A 14,481-nucleotide genomic window follows, 5' to 3' on the forward strand; every position below is an offset into this window, starting at 1 on the left:
AGGGAGACCCGAGAGGTGATAACTCAAATAATGTAGAGGAGATCTAAACCGCCGATGAGGGTGTTACGTCTATGCCATTCCACCATGAAAATCCCAAAACCTGCCATCACGCCTTACCTGAAATGCCGCATTAAAATGGGTGGAGGTAGACGCTCCCTCTCATCATGTTGCTCAAAACGCCGTCTTTCTATATCAAAAACCCCATCTATAATACCATGGCCTAATCATCATTCAAGTCGTAAATCGGAGAATCCAAGCCCACTGTTCCTAGCTTCTCCTACATGCGGTCGCCAAGGTCTCCAGCGAGACTGCCGCTAGCCGAGCTTCGGCCACTGTTGTTGAACCCGTCGTTGGGCGCAAGCAAGTCGTGGACGGCTACTTTGGGAACCTGGGGAACCGGCAGTTTCCTGCTTCCATCGGGCCTGCTGATTATGTCCGTCAACGAGAGGCCATGGCTGCGAGTAGTGTTGGTGGGGGTGCCTTGCGGTTGAGCTTGCTGATATGTGTTGTTGTTGTTGACATCGAAATTTTGGGGCTCCATGGGCGCGAGCGCGGGCGTATGGCCCAGAGTCAAGTTACGCAGACCGGGAAGCTCGATGTTGGCGTAGGGCCGGAGGCGAGGAGAGTGAGCAGGGGTCGCCAAGGGCGTGTGATCAGGCGTAGGTGACAGTGAGTCATGGGAGAAGGTGGGAGAAGAGGGCGCGGTAGAATTAGGCGAATTAGGTCTCGATCTCTTCGCATGCCTAGCAGATTGTGAATAGTGGTCGTCGTGGTGCTCGTCATTTGAATGCGACCTCGACATGTGGTATGCAGACAAAGACGGAAGATGGCCGCGGGACGAATGCTGGCTATGAAGAGTAATGGGGGTGATGCCTGACGCCATGGTGGTGTGGCACGGAGGTATATTCCCGCTCCACTTGACTGGCAGCATTGCTGAGCATGTCCGTGCTGTGGCCATTCAGGGGGCTACCGCCTCCGATGCCCCGGCTGTAGAGATGAATACCGGAGTGAGGAAGGGGCATATGTCGAATATGAGTGAGGGGAGACACATTCGGCGAGACCAAGGTCGAGTTGGGCGCCGACTTGATCGACCTTGGCCCAGCTGGGGGAGGCATCATATGGTCTGAGAGGCCGTTCCCCATTATGTGGTGCGTTGGCTGAGTGTTCTTGTTGCCTCTGCGGGAGTTGGGGTTGTTGTGTATCCTGGAGTGACGAGTAAGCTCATCTGAGCGTGAGAACTTCTTGCTACAGCCGGGGAACTGGCAAGCATGAGGCTTCTCGCCGGTGTGCGTCCGAATGTGCCGTGTTTGATGCTCTAACCGGTGGAATGCCTTATCGCACAAGGGGCACTTGTAAGGCCGAGGCAATTCGCTGTGGTTGTTATCGGTGGGTTGAGCGCCAGCAGCACCGGGCAGGGGCCCATTTGGCCTTATGACAGTGACTGTAGCCATATCCACGTCTCCGTCCTGGTCCAGTTTGTGCTGGTCGTTGTGGTGTACTGCCGACGATGCAGACTCGGGGTTCAGCAGGTTGGAAAAATCCACCGCTGACTGTGAGCGTTGCATGTGATCGCCAGCCAACTGGGCAATAAAGTCCTACAGAATGCACTCTCTAAAAAAAGGCCGGCAGGGACGGGGGATGCGGGGCAACCAAGCAACCCTCGAACGATCGAAAATCCAGTATTGCTCTTTCTTGAACCGGTCCCCTGTAATTTCTAGCTCCGATTCCAAAGACGACCAGGTTTCTGTGTCCGGTCGTGGCTCTGGGCAGAACGAGGCGTTGTCGTGTGTCGTGGGTTATGTGTAAGGTGGTGATAGTGGTTGGTGGTTGTAGTAGGGTCGTGGTAAACTTCCAAGGCAGGCAGTTACTCAACGGGTTGGTTGGTCTTTTTGGTTGTATAGGTCCCAAAGTTCAGTTAGGTATTACTTGGGGTACAACTAGATTCGAAGGAGAATCTTTGGGGGGAAGGGGATTTAAATGACACGGGCGGGCCGGCAGAGCCAGTGTGTGAGCGAGAGGTCCCCAGTTGATTTGATTTGGCAGAAGGGGAAGAGGAAAAAAAAAAATAGGTGCTAGTCCCCATCGTACAGTGGGAAAGTGTAAGTACAGCATGTACCCAAGATTGATTACAGTGAACAGCCTCCCCCGGCCCAAGTACGGAGGTACCTACCCCAAAGCACGCCAGACCCAGAGCCAAGATGTGGGTGACCCCCCTAGGCCCCCCCAAAGATGATACCTAGCAGACCCCCCTCCCCCCTCCTTCACCTTCCACCATCCACCCCCCTTCGCTCCGGATGGTGCCCTTGCTTTGGGACCAGGATCAGGCAGGCATGGGATGTACACAGGGCGTGGGACTGGGCGGGTGCGCGGGTGGGCCCCCAAAGAAAAAAGGCCGGGGAGCCCACTGGACTGGACTGGGGGCATAACTCGCAGTATTCCTGCTACCGCCAACAAAGTACGAGGTGTGCACACTCCAATGTCAACAATCGTGAGAATACTCATCCAGTCTTGGCTTACTGCGTCGCCAGGAAGACGTCGAATAGGAACCACCGATATCGAACCACTACTATTGAGTATGAGTTTCGTGTCCAGAAGATGCTTTTCACTCGTAAACCCATAGTATTGCATTACGTTCGGGGGCCGTGACTATGGCATGGCACCTTTGCTAGGAGGTGCAGTTTAAAATTGTCTCGTAGCGGGAACGGGGCTTCCACGGCCTTCTCGGCATGCTTCATTCCAAGTTACCAGAGCTGACGAGAAGCCATCATATACACTGCTGTTGCCTACCATTGTATCCCTGTTGCTATTCACCTTATGAACGAAATAAAAGACCCCATGAGGTCCACCTCCTCCGGCCCCCAAGCCAGATGACACAACAGTCGAGTACGGGAATGCTCATGCGCCCCAGCGGACCATGAGTTTTGTTATTATTGTAGAATTATCAGCCACTTGGCAAACGATGCAGAAACGCCTGGGGGGATATTCGAGCCAGGCTTGCCAATCTTTGCCCCTACTCGTCCTGGGAGGGAATGCCTTGCATTTGGATGATTTCATTGTACCAGCGGGAAGCGCGCGTGTAAAAGGCCTGTTCGAGTGTGTAGTGCTTGACCATGTGCCGGGCGAAACAGTCCGAGAAGGGAAACATGTAGTAACAAGCATCCGCCCTGTCTTCGGGTTTATTCTTGTGACAGTCAACCGTACATCATTCTCTAATGAAGTTGTCTTTCAGACGCCGCACGCGAATGAACACATGTGCGTTATGTCTTATCTCAGGCCCTTTCACCCCTGCGCTCACTGGCTCGTCATCGAAAGCGTGAAATCCGGGGCAAGGGCTCGGTCAGGGCTTGTTGCGACCAGCAGGCTAGCTGCCCCCCGATCGATGACGGACTGGCCTCCGAATAGGATCAAGTGTACAGCTGGGTTCTGGTTGTCTCGACTCTATTTGAGCCGTTATCCCGCCTAGCTGGCTGCTGAGTTTACTCGCTGGCTGCTGAGTTTACTCGCTGGCTGCTGAGTTTACTCGCTGGCTAGGAAATCTGCCGTTTTACTTCCAACATTCGGCCGAATTACCTGAGGCTCATCAGCCAGAAGCACCAAAAAGCTCTTAATGGATCACCAATAGCCAGCCACACCACTGACTGTGAATGAAAATAGTATAACAGACTTGCATCACTTGATTTTCGATTGTCGCCATCTTCCGGCAGAATCTTCTCCCCTGGATGGGGGATTTCTGCTGGTCTTGGCATCTTTGGCTATCGACCGATTCTGCAAGGCATCATCGCCGAACTTGGCTGACCTCAGTGACACTTTCTCGCCCTGTTCCCACGATACCGCCAAGGTGGGACCGAGATGAAGAGGGCGTGGGCTTAGTAGATAAGAGAGTTGCTGGCTGTCCCAGAGCCGTGCAAATCAGGCCAAGGCTGGCGGTTGGTGTGGAGCGCGCTAGATGGGAAACGGGGGGACGCTGACGGCCTGAGCCTTTCATCACGTTTCCCTCAAGAAGGGGGTGCTCACACACACACACAACCAAGTGAGCCTCTCTTTCCGTTGCTGCGCGAGGGAACTATATTACTAGTTCGATACGTCCACCACAGTTCTGGCGCGAGATAGACAAGGAATGACGCCCGGGATGGGCACCTCCCAGCTAGATCGACGAGATAAGCGCGGGGAATAGGGGGGTAGATGAGGAGCAGAGGAGGGATTTCGAGGCTATCAGCTATCAGAGGCAGGACTTTGTTTGCTTATTGGTTCGCATCATCTCCGCTTACTGTCCGTTTTGTCGTTGAAGCTGGGGTAATTTTAGTTATTTAACATTGCCGTTCGAGGCCGGGCCTATCACCGCTGGCGGTGCCATCCCCCACAGAGCTTGTCTGCCGCGACATAGTTCGGCCTTGATCAGTGTTGTTGGCCCAGCTCCGAGAACCGCTTACAGAAGAAGAACAGCAAGAGTAGGTAATAAGTAAGTGATCTGGTGGATGGAGAATACGGACGGTGTGTGGAACTCGTTCTTCAGGTGAGCCAAGTAGCTGAGCAAACATCTACATGTCCGTATCATGCGTGTACCAACAGCATGGACTGACGCCATTGCCCCCAAGCGTTGTTCATCCGTATAAAGTTGGTTGGTTATGTAATGCTTAGCATTGTCCATATTCATCTATTAGAGAACGACGGCGCCTCTGCCTTGGCTGTCTGTTTTTGGATGAGCCATAAACACCATGGCCCCATTATTCCCCGTTTCAACCAATGCTCATAAAGCCAGTCAGTCCGGGGAACCCGCTACGGCTACGGTATTCCTCCATGATATCATCTGGACAATGCCGGGTTGGTTGCACATTTGGTTTCTAGTGCTTCAAAGTAATATTGACAAACATGTGGTCCAGCGCTTGGGCGACAGGAAACTATTTGTACGGTCCCCATATTATGCTAACTAACTAGTGTGCAGCCACCTGCGCCAACCGTGGGGGAACAGAGATGACTCTTGAGCAACCTCATTTTGCCATGGCCTTGGTGTTGTCGATCCTGAGGACGGTAATCTTTAGCCAGTTAGTATCACATGCTTTCGATTCTCCATACGAAGCTTGGCCGTAGCAGACACCATGTGCCCCCATCCGTCCTATCAGCCACTCTCGTGATGGTATACCTATTGGTGTATAAGTTCAGTTGTTGGGAATGAAACAAGACTGTATCCTCGCCAATGCTACTGTATATAATAGAGCCTAAACACTACATATATGTTACTTTCATGGTGAGCTGTTTTGTTAGTCATAGAAAGGAAGAATCAGCAGTTTGAAGAATCCCATCCTTGCCGGCGCCTTGTCTTGTCTTCGTGGGAATTGCGTGATCTACATCTTCCTGTACTAAGTTTCCCCACACTCCACACTCCACACTCTGCGATACTGTCCGTCTGGTATGGCAATAATTGTACGCGTATGAGATGGGGAACGATAGGCTATCTAGCCATGTGCGGACATTCGGCAGTAGTAGAATGCTTCCTGAAACAACAGAGGCCGCAGTACCCTCAGTCGTTCGAGTCGGTATCGGACTTGTTTTTGGTCATGCAAACTGCTTGGTACGGTAGGAGATCAAACAGCCTGTTCTTTTTTTTCTGGCCAAACCAGTGTCACCATTACATATTACGGTTCTTCGGGAGCTACAGATAATTTCCCGACGAGATTTGAACCATTTGGGTGATCGACATGGCATATTTGTGTCCGACTATTGCATTTGTTTTGTCTTACAAGCGGCTCCAGCGAGTAGGGATTCATGCCGCTGGCTCGTCCGATTCAGACCTACCTGTCGTGTGCAGCCAGCATGAACGACATTTCTCCTCCTCTTTAGGGGGTTGCGTTGGGCTTTCTTTTACTGTGCTTGTACCAGCGAAATAATGGAAGCCGACTGACTTCAATGAAACATTGGCTAACTAGTAAGTAGTACATCCATGGCATACCGTGACGGAAGCATACCTACAAAGGATGATCATGCAAGATCTAGGCCATGCAACAGTGGTTGATAGGCGGAATGCACTTCCGCAATCGCCTGTTATCATACGGGGACGGTGCCTACCCGACATGCCTCAGTGAGTAGATAGCCAAACAATCCTGGACCCTTGGTGCGTCTCAGCCAGCAACAACCTGGGGAAATTTGAATGCGGAGAGCTCGTTATCTTTTCCTCTGCCACTACTTATCGAACCACCGCTATCGCCAACTACACTACTCTTCTACTGATTGTTATCCGCAGCAGCCGCAGCTATCTATTTCATCAAAGCGGTCGAGAACGTACCATATCATATCATCAGTCAAGTGAATACCCCGGCATCGGCGTAGCTGGCTGTGAAGAAAGATGTGTCCTCTTTCCGCCCCCATGAAACAAGAAAGCGCAGGGCTTAGTGGCATGCCTGACTTCGTAATCGGGTTTTCTTCTTTTCTATCTTCTCTCATCCATGAAGTCTATCCAGGCCTCAGGTATTGACTCGTTTCGCATTGATACACGATCCATTGTGTGCTGTGTTGGGCGTTACTGGAACGAGGAGACGCAGCACAGCAATTCTCTTCCAAAGTGGGCCAGCAAAGGGATTATGTCTCCATTTTTCTATCACGGGCGTGCCGTATTCACCCGAGGTGCCTCCTAGCATCGTGGGGTTTTGGCAGGCTATCCATCTCCTAAGGTGCGCTTCTCGCTCGGAGTCGCGAGGGCCGGTGGAGATGACGACGGTGCAGCTTGGAAATTTGCTTGGCTCTCCTTGGGGATTTTCCCATCGTGCCAGCTCCAAGCGATCCTCTTGGCCCTCAAGGTGAATGGGCTACACACCCCGTGACACGTCTATGCCATTTCGCATATACCTATATCCAATAGTTGTACGGAGTGCACTAGAACTCGAGGATCAGCATTGGTGAGGGGTGTATCCTTAAAGGATTGTAAGGCTGACTGACGGCTGACGGGCTCCTTAAGAATGCAGGAAGCGCCAAGGACGTAAGTTAGATTGGGTACGTGTACAGGAAGGGAGCTGCCATCTATCCGGAGGAAAAGTGTTGAACCTGGGCTAATTGCTAAGCCGGTTGGGATGGTATCATCTTGGCCCCCTTGGATCAAAGGAAGAGTTACCCAGGCGGAATTGAAACAAGCCCCCGACACGTCGAGGTACCTGCAGTAACAGCTTTCTGCCAAGCGAACCTCGCCAACATACATACATAGATTAATAACCGTGGGATGATTTACCAAGGCTGGACAGTACCGTGTGTGCAGACTCACATAATACTGACGCAACCAGGGATCAGAGTCGCGGGCGTGGACAGGCGAGGCCAATCAAAGGCTGCGAATGCCACTCCACGTTCTTTGCTGATGTTCCAACCGGGAACTTGGGGTACGTAAAACTAAAACGGACCAGCGGGAAATCAATTGCACGCTCTGACTCAAAACACTCGCTCAGTGCCAACCACGTTGTCACCTTCGGCATTCGGGCTATTGAGCCGCAAACCCCACGCCGTGTATGTACCCCAAAGAGGAAAGTCAGTCATGAAGCGCCTAACTACTCCGGTATACTGTGCTTCGCAAGATTGGCAGTATGCGGTATGCATTGGCTTTCCCTGTCCTTTCTTCCTCCTCTCTATTTTTTCCTTCTCCAGATTGGCTTCCATGATGCGGCTTTTCCCCTGATGGTGGGGCGGGTTCGGCAAGATGGTCGGAGGCTTAGTAGAGGAGGAAATAGACGAGGCGGTTGTTCATCGGCGCAATTAGACCCTTATTGCCTCACGCAGGCTCAATGGCCATCATCTCTGTAAGTGTGGGGTTTACAGGTCAGAGAAGGCCAGAAGGGATCTAGAATCTAGATCGAATCCAGGTACGATGCGGGGCGACAAGTGGCATGGCCAGGCATGGCTGGAGAGAAAGTCCCCAGCTTATCGCCGAGACTAATGACAATGTGTACAAGGGGCTTGCTGAGTGACTGGTGAGGACAATGGATACATAATTCTGATTCTGTGCTCGGCCTTTTTTCCCTGGAAAACGCTACCCTGCTCGTACGGTTCATTCCGTCTGACCGAATGGAGTTGTGAGCGAGTCGGGGTTTCGAACAACTTCGTCATTGTCGCCTATGCATTTCCATCCTCATTCTTGTTTGTCGTCAATGACAAGTCGACTGTCCCCCAGTCTGTTGTTGGCCCTCTTAATCAGAAACGAGTCAGACCAATGTCGTAAATTGTCTTCTGGGTGACGGCTGCCCACGTGGGTTCGGTGCAATACGGCCAGAGCGAAATCGCCCTTAACCATGGCGGCAATCTGAGGAAAGCCGGAGACGGCTGGCATTACGCCTAGCAGGATAGTCATTCCCGCTCCTTGAGGCTGAGGAGTTTTAAGCCAATCAACTACCCTCTCCCTTCACCCCACAGAATGAGCTTGGGGTTTAGTACCACGTTTTACTTGTTTGGTGAGGTACTTGTCCGCTAGGTATGATGCTATGATTAGGTAGCTAAACAGCAAGAATGAGAGCTATAGATACAGCTAATTGAAGCATCGGAATGCTTTCGATGTGCTATTTCTTGCCTCAGTGACAAATCAATGGCTACGGCCAAAATTTACAGGCATGTGCAGAAGATAAAGACGTGGAAGCAACGGTTTTACCGAGGCGGTGATAGCGTACCTGCAGTTTTGTGCCCTGGTATGGTGCATTGATGATTTTCATTAGGTGCACTCAGGTACTAAGGCAGAGAGCTAGCTACCAGCTACCTTCAACACCTTCACCTTCTTCCCTTTACTATGAATATCTTATCCTACATCATAGACAATCAAAGATCGCGGACTTAAGGCGGAAGCTCCTCGTCACCTCGGCTGCCACAGCGTTCAACCTCGGTTGCGTTGTCTCAATTACGATCAAAACGTAAATCCGGCTCTTGCTGCGTCTCTCCTATTGGGGACAAATTTTTCTCCTTGTTTCTTGTCCGCGGCCGTCTTGCAAACCCCACCTTCGGCCCGTCTTCTAGACACCTTCGATTGAGCCTGCCCTCGGGGGTCCCACATGGAGAACCACCGAGAAGGCCGGTGTCATATGATTATGCTGGCGTGGTCGACCGACCGTACTCGTACCTAGTCCTGAGAAGAGACCTATTCAACAACCGGGCCTTGCGATTCTGGGACAACTCGCATGCAGTGACGAAACGAGACTCGAAAGTTCTCTCCGCGGAATTGTGGGACATGGAGTCTCACAGCATTCACGGCCGAGACATCTCGAGCTTTGACCTACCCTCAACCCGTGAGTATTCTTAATTTTATAATACTGTCGCGTAAGACCGTTGCCTTGGGGTGCGCGAACGCTGACTGGGCCTTTCTAGACAGGCTTCCGACTGTATCGGCCGCGGAAGCTCTCGAGGACCTGAGGACTGACCGGTCGCGTTACGTCTCGACCGGACATAGTTCCTTGGACCAGGCACTTGTAGAGTCCACGACTGATGCTGATAGCTCCCTCCCAGGGGGCTTTCAGAAGGGCCAGGTCACCGAGATCTGGGGACCACCGGGATCAGGGAAAACAACTTTCGGGTATGGATTGCGCTTCTCGGCATCCCATGACTGCTGCAATGATCCTAACGGGAGGTAACAGGCTCCAACTTGCCAGCGATGCCTTAAAACAGGGCCAAGGAGTTGTCTGGGTAGGTCAGTCTATGTGCCATCACCCCATTGCTATGCCTGCACCTTCTAGAATGCACGTCATTTACTCTATTCGTATGCTGAAGCTTAAGCAGACGCGTTCCGCGCCCTGAGTGGTCCGAGGTTGGCTGAGGTGACGAGCTGCAAGTCAGAATCGCCGACGACTACACAGGAAGCAACTGAAGTGCAGGACATGGTCCATTTCACATGTTCTAGCCTTGCACATTTCATCGCACTTTTATGCAGGCCTACCGCATCCTGCATACCACAGAAAGCCTCGCTTGTTGTGATCGATTCACTCTCTGCACTTGTGAACCAAACGTATCCGAGAAACCAGGAAGCCCGTAATGGCCCCAAAGGAGGTGAATAATAATGCCTAGCGCGACCCCTCACGAGGGACGACTGAGCTGATTATGCTGCAGTGCCAAATGCTGTCGCTCAGCGCTTACAGGTGCTTCAATTCATAATATCTAGCCTGCAGAAACTCGCAGCAACTCGGGATGTAGCGGTTGTCCTCCTGACCCAGTGCGCAACCAGGATGCAGACAGAACGAGGAGCTACTCTTACTCCGGCCATCAACGCCATGGTTTGGGACCAGGGCATCACGACTCGATTGGTCTTGTTCCGCGACTGGTTATACAAAGACCTAGCTGTGGCAGGCGTATATTTTGCCGGAATACAGAAATTGAATGGTAAGGCTCATCAAGGCGGTCTTGGCGAAATATTTGCATTCGATATCCAAAGGGTAGGTCAACCATCGAAAACTGTCGCTGGGGTGGTGAGCTCATGGAATCTTGTAGAACGGTTTTGTTGCGGTCCCCTACGACGCAGGCCAGCCATCGGTGTACTTGTCGTCACATGCTCGCCCGAAACGGAAATTGGGCGACACGAATTTCGAGGTTGCAGACAGCGAAGAGGAAGACTATGGCTGGGATGCCGAAGATACGGACGCCATTCCGGCTATGCCACCGCAATGGCAGGGAAGCGAGGACATTCTTATCGGCCAGCATGACGAGGACGGAAACCGACTAGACGAGGGTTCCGACGCTGCATCGGATGCGAGTATCGAGCCCAATCAAGTTGATGACTGACTTGGATAATGCAGCGGAGGTCTAGTGAAAGCATACGTTGAAGTTGTACAATGCAAGAAGTGGAGGGCCAGCTCATCATTATGCAATATGAAACCTACAGCACGGTGCTGGCATTATGGCACTTTTATTATGAAGGCACCCGGACTGTCAACAGGGCAAAACACAAGGACTTTTTCCTTGAAATCGGTGCAACGTCGGCAGATCGCATCTCACGATGTCGAACCACTCCACATTTTCGGTCAATTCCGGCTTTACTCCCATCAGGCCGAGGGTTTCTTGCTGTAACGAAGACGCTACAGTCGGGGCTTGAATACCTCCTGCATAACTCGACTGAGCAAGATATTGCAATCTGAGGCAATCGGTGTCATTCTCGTCGGACCTGGGCATCGTTGAAGATTCTTACCGCGGCTGCTAGACTCACCCCCGTGGACCGTGGGGACCCCCAGCCCTCCCCTTCCCCATCATAATGAGCCCGTCTCCAGAAAAAGTACAGCTCAGGAATGCGCTGTATGTACGGATATTAACAGCGGCGAGGCCCGAACGACAGCCGACCATTGTTACAGCATGTTCCTACATGAAGGTGTTAATTAATCTTGAGCTCTTCACGCCGACCCTTGATCAACATGCAGGTACTCATCATACTGGACGGACTTCCCTGATTCTTCTAGCTCTTCTAGCTCTTGATCAGGCGTCTGGAGCGCACCTTACCGATCGATCGTGAGCAGTAGCAGCTACATACGGTACGTTGAAGTACCCCGAATTTCCGCAAAGGGTATTCCCCGGTCCAATTCGGCCGGAAATTGGTGCGTGGAGCGGAAGGAAGAGGAGAGCCACCGAGCGTTACATTGCATTTCCGTCACTTGCGATAAATCTGCACTGCGATCTGTCCGAGTAAAAAAGGCGTGTATATACCCCCTCCTCCTGCTCGACTCCTCCTTGTGTGTGGGCGCGTGTGTGGAGGGGCCCATGGAGTCAATTGCAAAAAGGAATGAGCATGGCTGGCTCTACTTACTGCTGCAATAACGGCCGAACCAGCGAAGCGGGTTGGCCTATTCCGAGGTCTGTCCAGGTACTCGACACACAGTATAGACATGGCCCGGGTCCCCGACGACTCCCTGTTCCCTTTGATATGACGGTATGCCTGTACTGTAGCAGCAGCAGCAAGAAGTGGAAGTGTGCTTAGTGACATGGCGGCGTCTTTCCGACACACACATTCTCGCTCGCTTTCTCTGTTGGGAGCAGGCGGTCCAATTGTTTTCAAAACATTATCTTGGGGAGACATCGCTGATATGCAATGCACGACCGGCGCGGCTTTCCCGCATATATGTAACGATGTAGGTACCTATATGCCCACACAAATATAATGTATCGACGCCCGGATGGTTTTTCCGCTCCTTACCCCGGACGCGACGTGCTACGGTTGAAGATCTCCCGTTCCTTAGCTTAGGGCCAAAGCTTACAACAGGCTTTGGCGGTGTTGGTGGTGTGTTCCAACGTACGATATACTGCTGTTCGGCCTGACCAATACGCAATCCCTGGCTGCGTATGCACCACTACTGCGACTGCTACTGTGATGACATCCTAGTGATCCTGAGATAACTGAGAGCTGTGTGTGTGTGTTTGTTTCATGCCTCGAGTTGCATCCGACCAACTTGGGTTGGCGATGGTGATGGGAAATGAAGCGAAGTGTAGATGGCATTCACGATGGTAAGCCGGAGATCTACAGATTGCAGATGATTAGATATGCGGTTCGAGATCCCCACACGTCCCTTACTACCCCTTCTCCCCTCATTCCAATATAGAGAGGCAGAGAGATCAACTGCGCCGCGCATACGCATCCTCGCCGCATTGGGGTATATCATTCTCGAAGTTCGTCAGCCGGCTGCGCGGTCCGCCCAAAGCCAACGGCAGAATTAGTAGAAACCCGTATCTGTTCTTGTGTCCTTTCACTGACCGGCGAGTGAGTATGAGCCGCCGCCGCTGAAACGCTGATATATCCTCACAAAACGCTGTGCGTTCTATGGACATACACATATATGCACGACGGTGGACGGGGTTGTGTGTGAGAGAGTGTGTGTGAACGCTTCCTACTCCATTCCCGCGCCCTCGGCTTCGGGTTTCGAGATAACCGTCGTCCGGTCCATATCATTTGTTTCGTTTGCCGGAGGGGCGCATCGAGGGGAGAGGGGTAAGCAATGCAAGTCGCCAGGTATTAGTAGATAGATATGTAGATAAATTGCCCTTGGGCATTCCTGTGATTGATCGATCCATGGTGCCCTGTGAGCACGAAACACGATGTATGTACGATATCTGATGGTGCTAGGGTGGTCTGATCTTGGTCCCCTAGCGGAGGGGAGGAGGAGGAGGGGAGCGGGGAGGATAAGGGTCTACCTATGTACTTACGTTTATGGATGCTGCCATGTATGTTATGGAGCTCCGACTCCGCTTGTGGTGTGGTGTCGACGTCGTTGTCCGTCCTTGTATTTGCCTTGTCTTGTCTTGTTGCTTGTCTTGCCTTTGCGTATTGATGTACGTGTGTGTGTGGCTGGTGTTACTTACTACGTGCAGGCAATGAATGCATGTACGTTGCTCCGTGTATGTACATACGGCTCTGCAACGGTAGGAGCAACGGGACGCGTGCATCGTGCGTACATACCCCCCTCCCCCGGATGGGGTATTGCATGGTCTCCGTCGAGAGGCCAGGACGCGCTCCAAGCTGAGATCCGGGATCCGATGTGTTTGTGTATGTGTGTGTGTGTGTGTGTGTGTGTGTGTGTGTGTGTGTGTGTGTGTGTGTGAGAGAGAGAGAGTGTGTCTGTACCGCTAAGGATGTGAAATGTTTCCTGGTATGAGGAAACCAGTTCGCTAAGAAGTTCAACTGGCTGGGTTAGGAAAACAGTGTTTGGCAAAAAACGATTGATCCCCTTGGTCTCGAAGCGCTGATTCTCTCGGGGCAGGTCGTTCGGCTACGGCCCGTTTCCATGAATCACACATCTGGGGGAAGAGGAAGGGGACAGAGAAAAGGAAGACGCAAGCGGGAGCCTTGTCGTTCTTGAACATACCACATCATATAACTTTCGAGGAGTGCATCTACGAAACCATGCCGCAGTAACCGCCCAATTTGAGTGAACTGCTTTACCCCGACTCGACCACTCGGCCAAGGGGAAACAGGCATTATCAATTTAGGTGTTTGAGTTTGCCTCCCTGTCTCGTGACCAGTTGGCTAGCCTGTCTACCACTGTGGCTCCCTTACGGACATAATCCGTGTCAGCCTCGGGATGTCTGCCCAGAGTGTATTTGCATGTCTTGCTGTCTCCGGCTCGGACGGCGCTTCGCTCTGCAGTTTGCTCCGACCAGACCGTTCCCATAAGACTTCTGGTTCAGAGAGGATACGATGCTCCGCCCTCACAGCAGCCCTCATTGTGTACAATGAGGGGAGGCTAGCTTACATGGCAGATGCTGGCTTCTGCTACATAAGTGGTCATCTGTAAAACTCCATTCGTTGATAGATAATGCCACGGGACCAAAACTCCTCAGACTAGGGTTGATATTCATCAGCAGGACAAACTGCAGGTATGCATCCATCAAGCTCTACCGTGTGTGTACAACCAGTTTATATGTCTCATCCCAAGCATGCTCATGGCTAGAAGCTTGTTGTCAATATGATGCACTCCCGCGATTTGGTGCCTTGATAGGATTAAAAGTATTCAATTAAAACATGTATATACGTCTCACATTCAGGTAAGTAATATG

General features: G+C 51.9%; 2 protein-coding genes across 2 annotated transcripts; one reads left to right on the forward strand and one right to left on the reverse strand.

Annotated features, from left to right (window-relative positions):
- Positions 1-277: 277 nt before the first annotated feature.
- PG994_013192 (carbon catabolite repressor protein) lies at positions 278-1,565 on the reverse strand (the record flags this gene model as incomplete). Its single annotated transcript, XM_066864601.1, has 2 exons — positions 278-873; positions 923-1,565. The coding sequence occupies 2 exons, from the start codon at positions 1,563-1,565 to the stop codon at positions 278-280; spliced, it is 1,239 nt and encodes a 412-aa protein (XP_066709562.1).
- Positions 1,566-9,187: 7,622 nt separating this feature from the next.
- On the forward strand, positions 9,188-10,728 carry PG994_013193 (uncharacterized protein; the record flags this gene model as incomplete). Its single annotated transcript, XM_066864602.1, has 6 exons — positions 9,188-9,245; positions 9,325-9,529; positions 9,591-9,712; positions 9,733-9,999; positions 10,060-10,382; positions 10,438-10,728. 6 exons carry the CDS (start codon positions 9,188-9,190, stop codon positions 10,726-10,728), a joined length of 1,266 nt encoding a protein of 421 aa, XP_066709563.1.
- Between the last annotated feature and the right edge of the window lie 3,753 nt (positions 10,729-14,481).

This window comes from Apiospora phragmitis (assembly GCF_038363925.1).
Source record: "Apiospora phragmitis strain CBS 135458 chromosome Unknown utg000011l:1.0-3236445.0:1.0-3240683.0, whole genome shotgun sequence".
Lineage (NCBI taxonomy): Eukaryota > Fungi > Ascomycota > Sordariomycetes > Amphisphaeriales > Apiosporaceae > Apiospora > Apiospora phragmitis.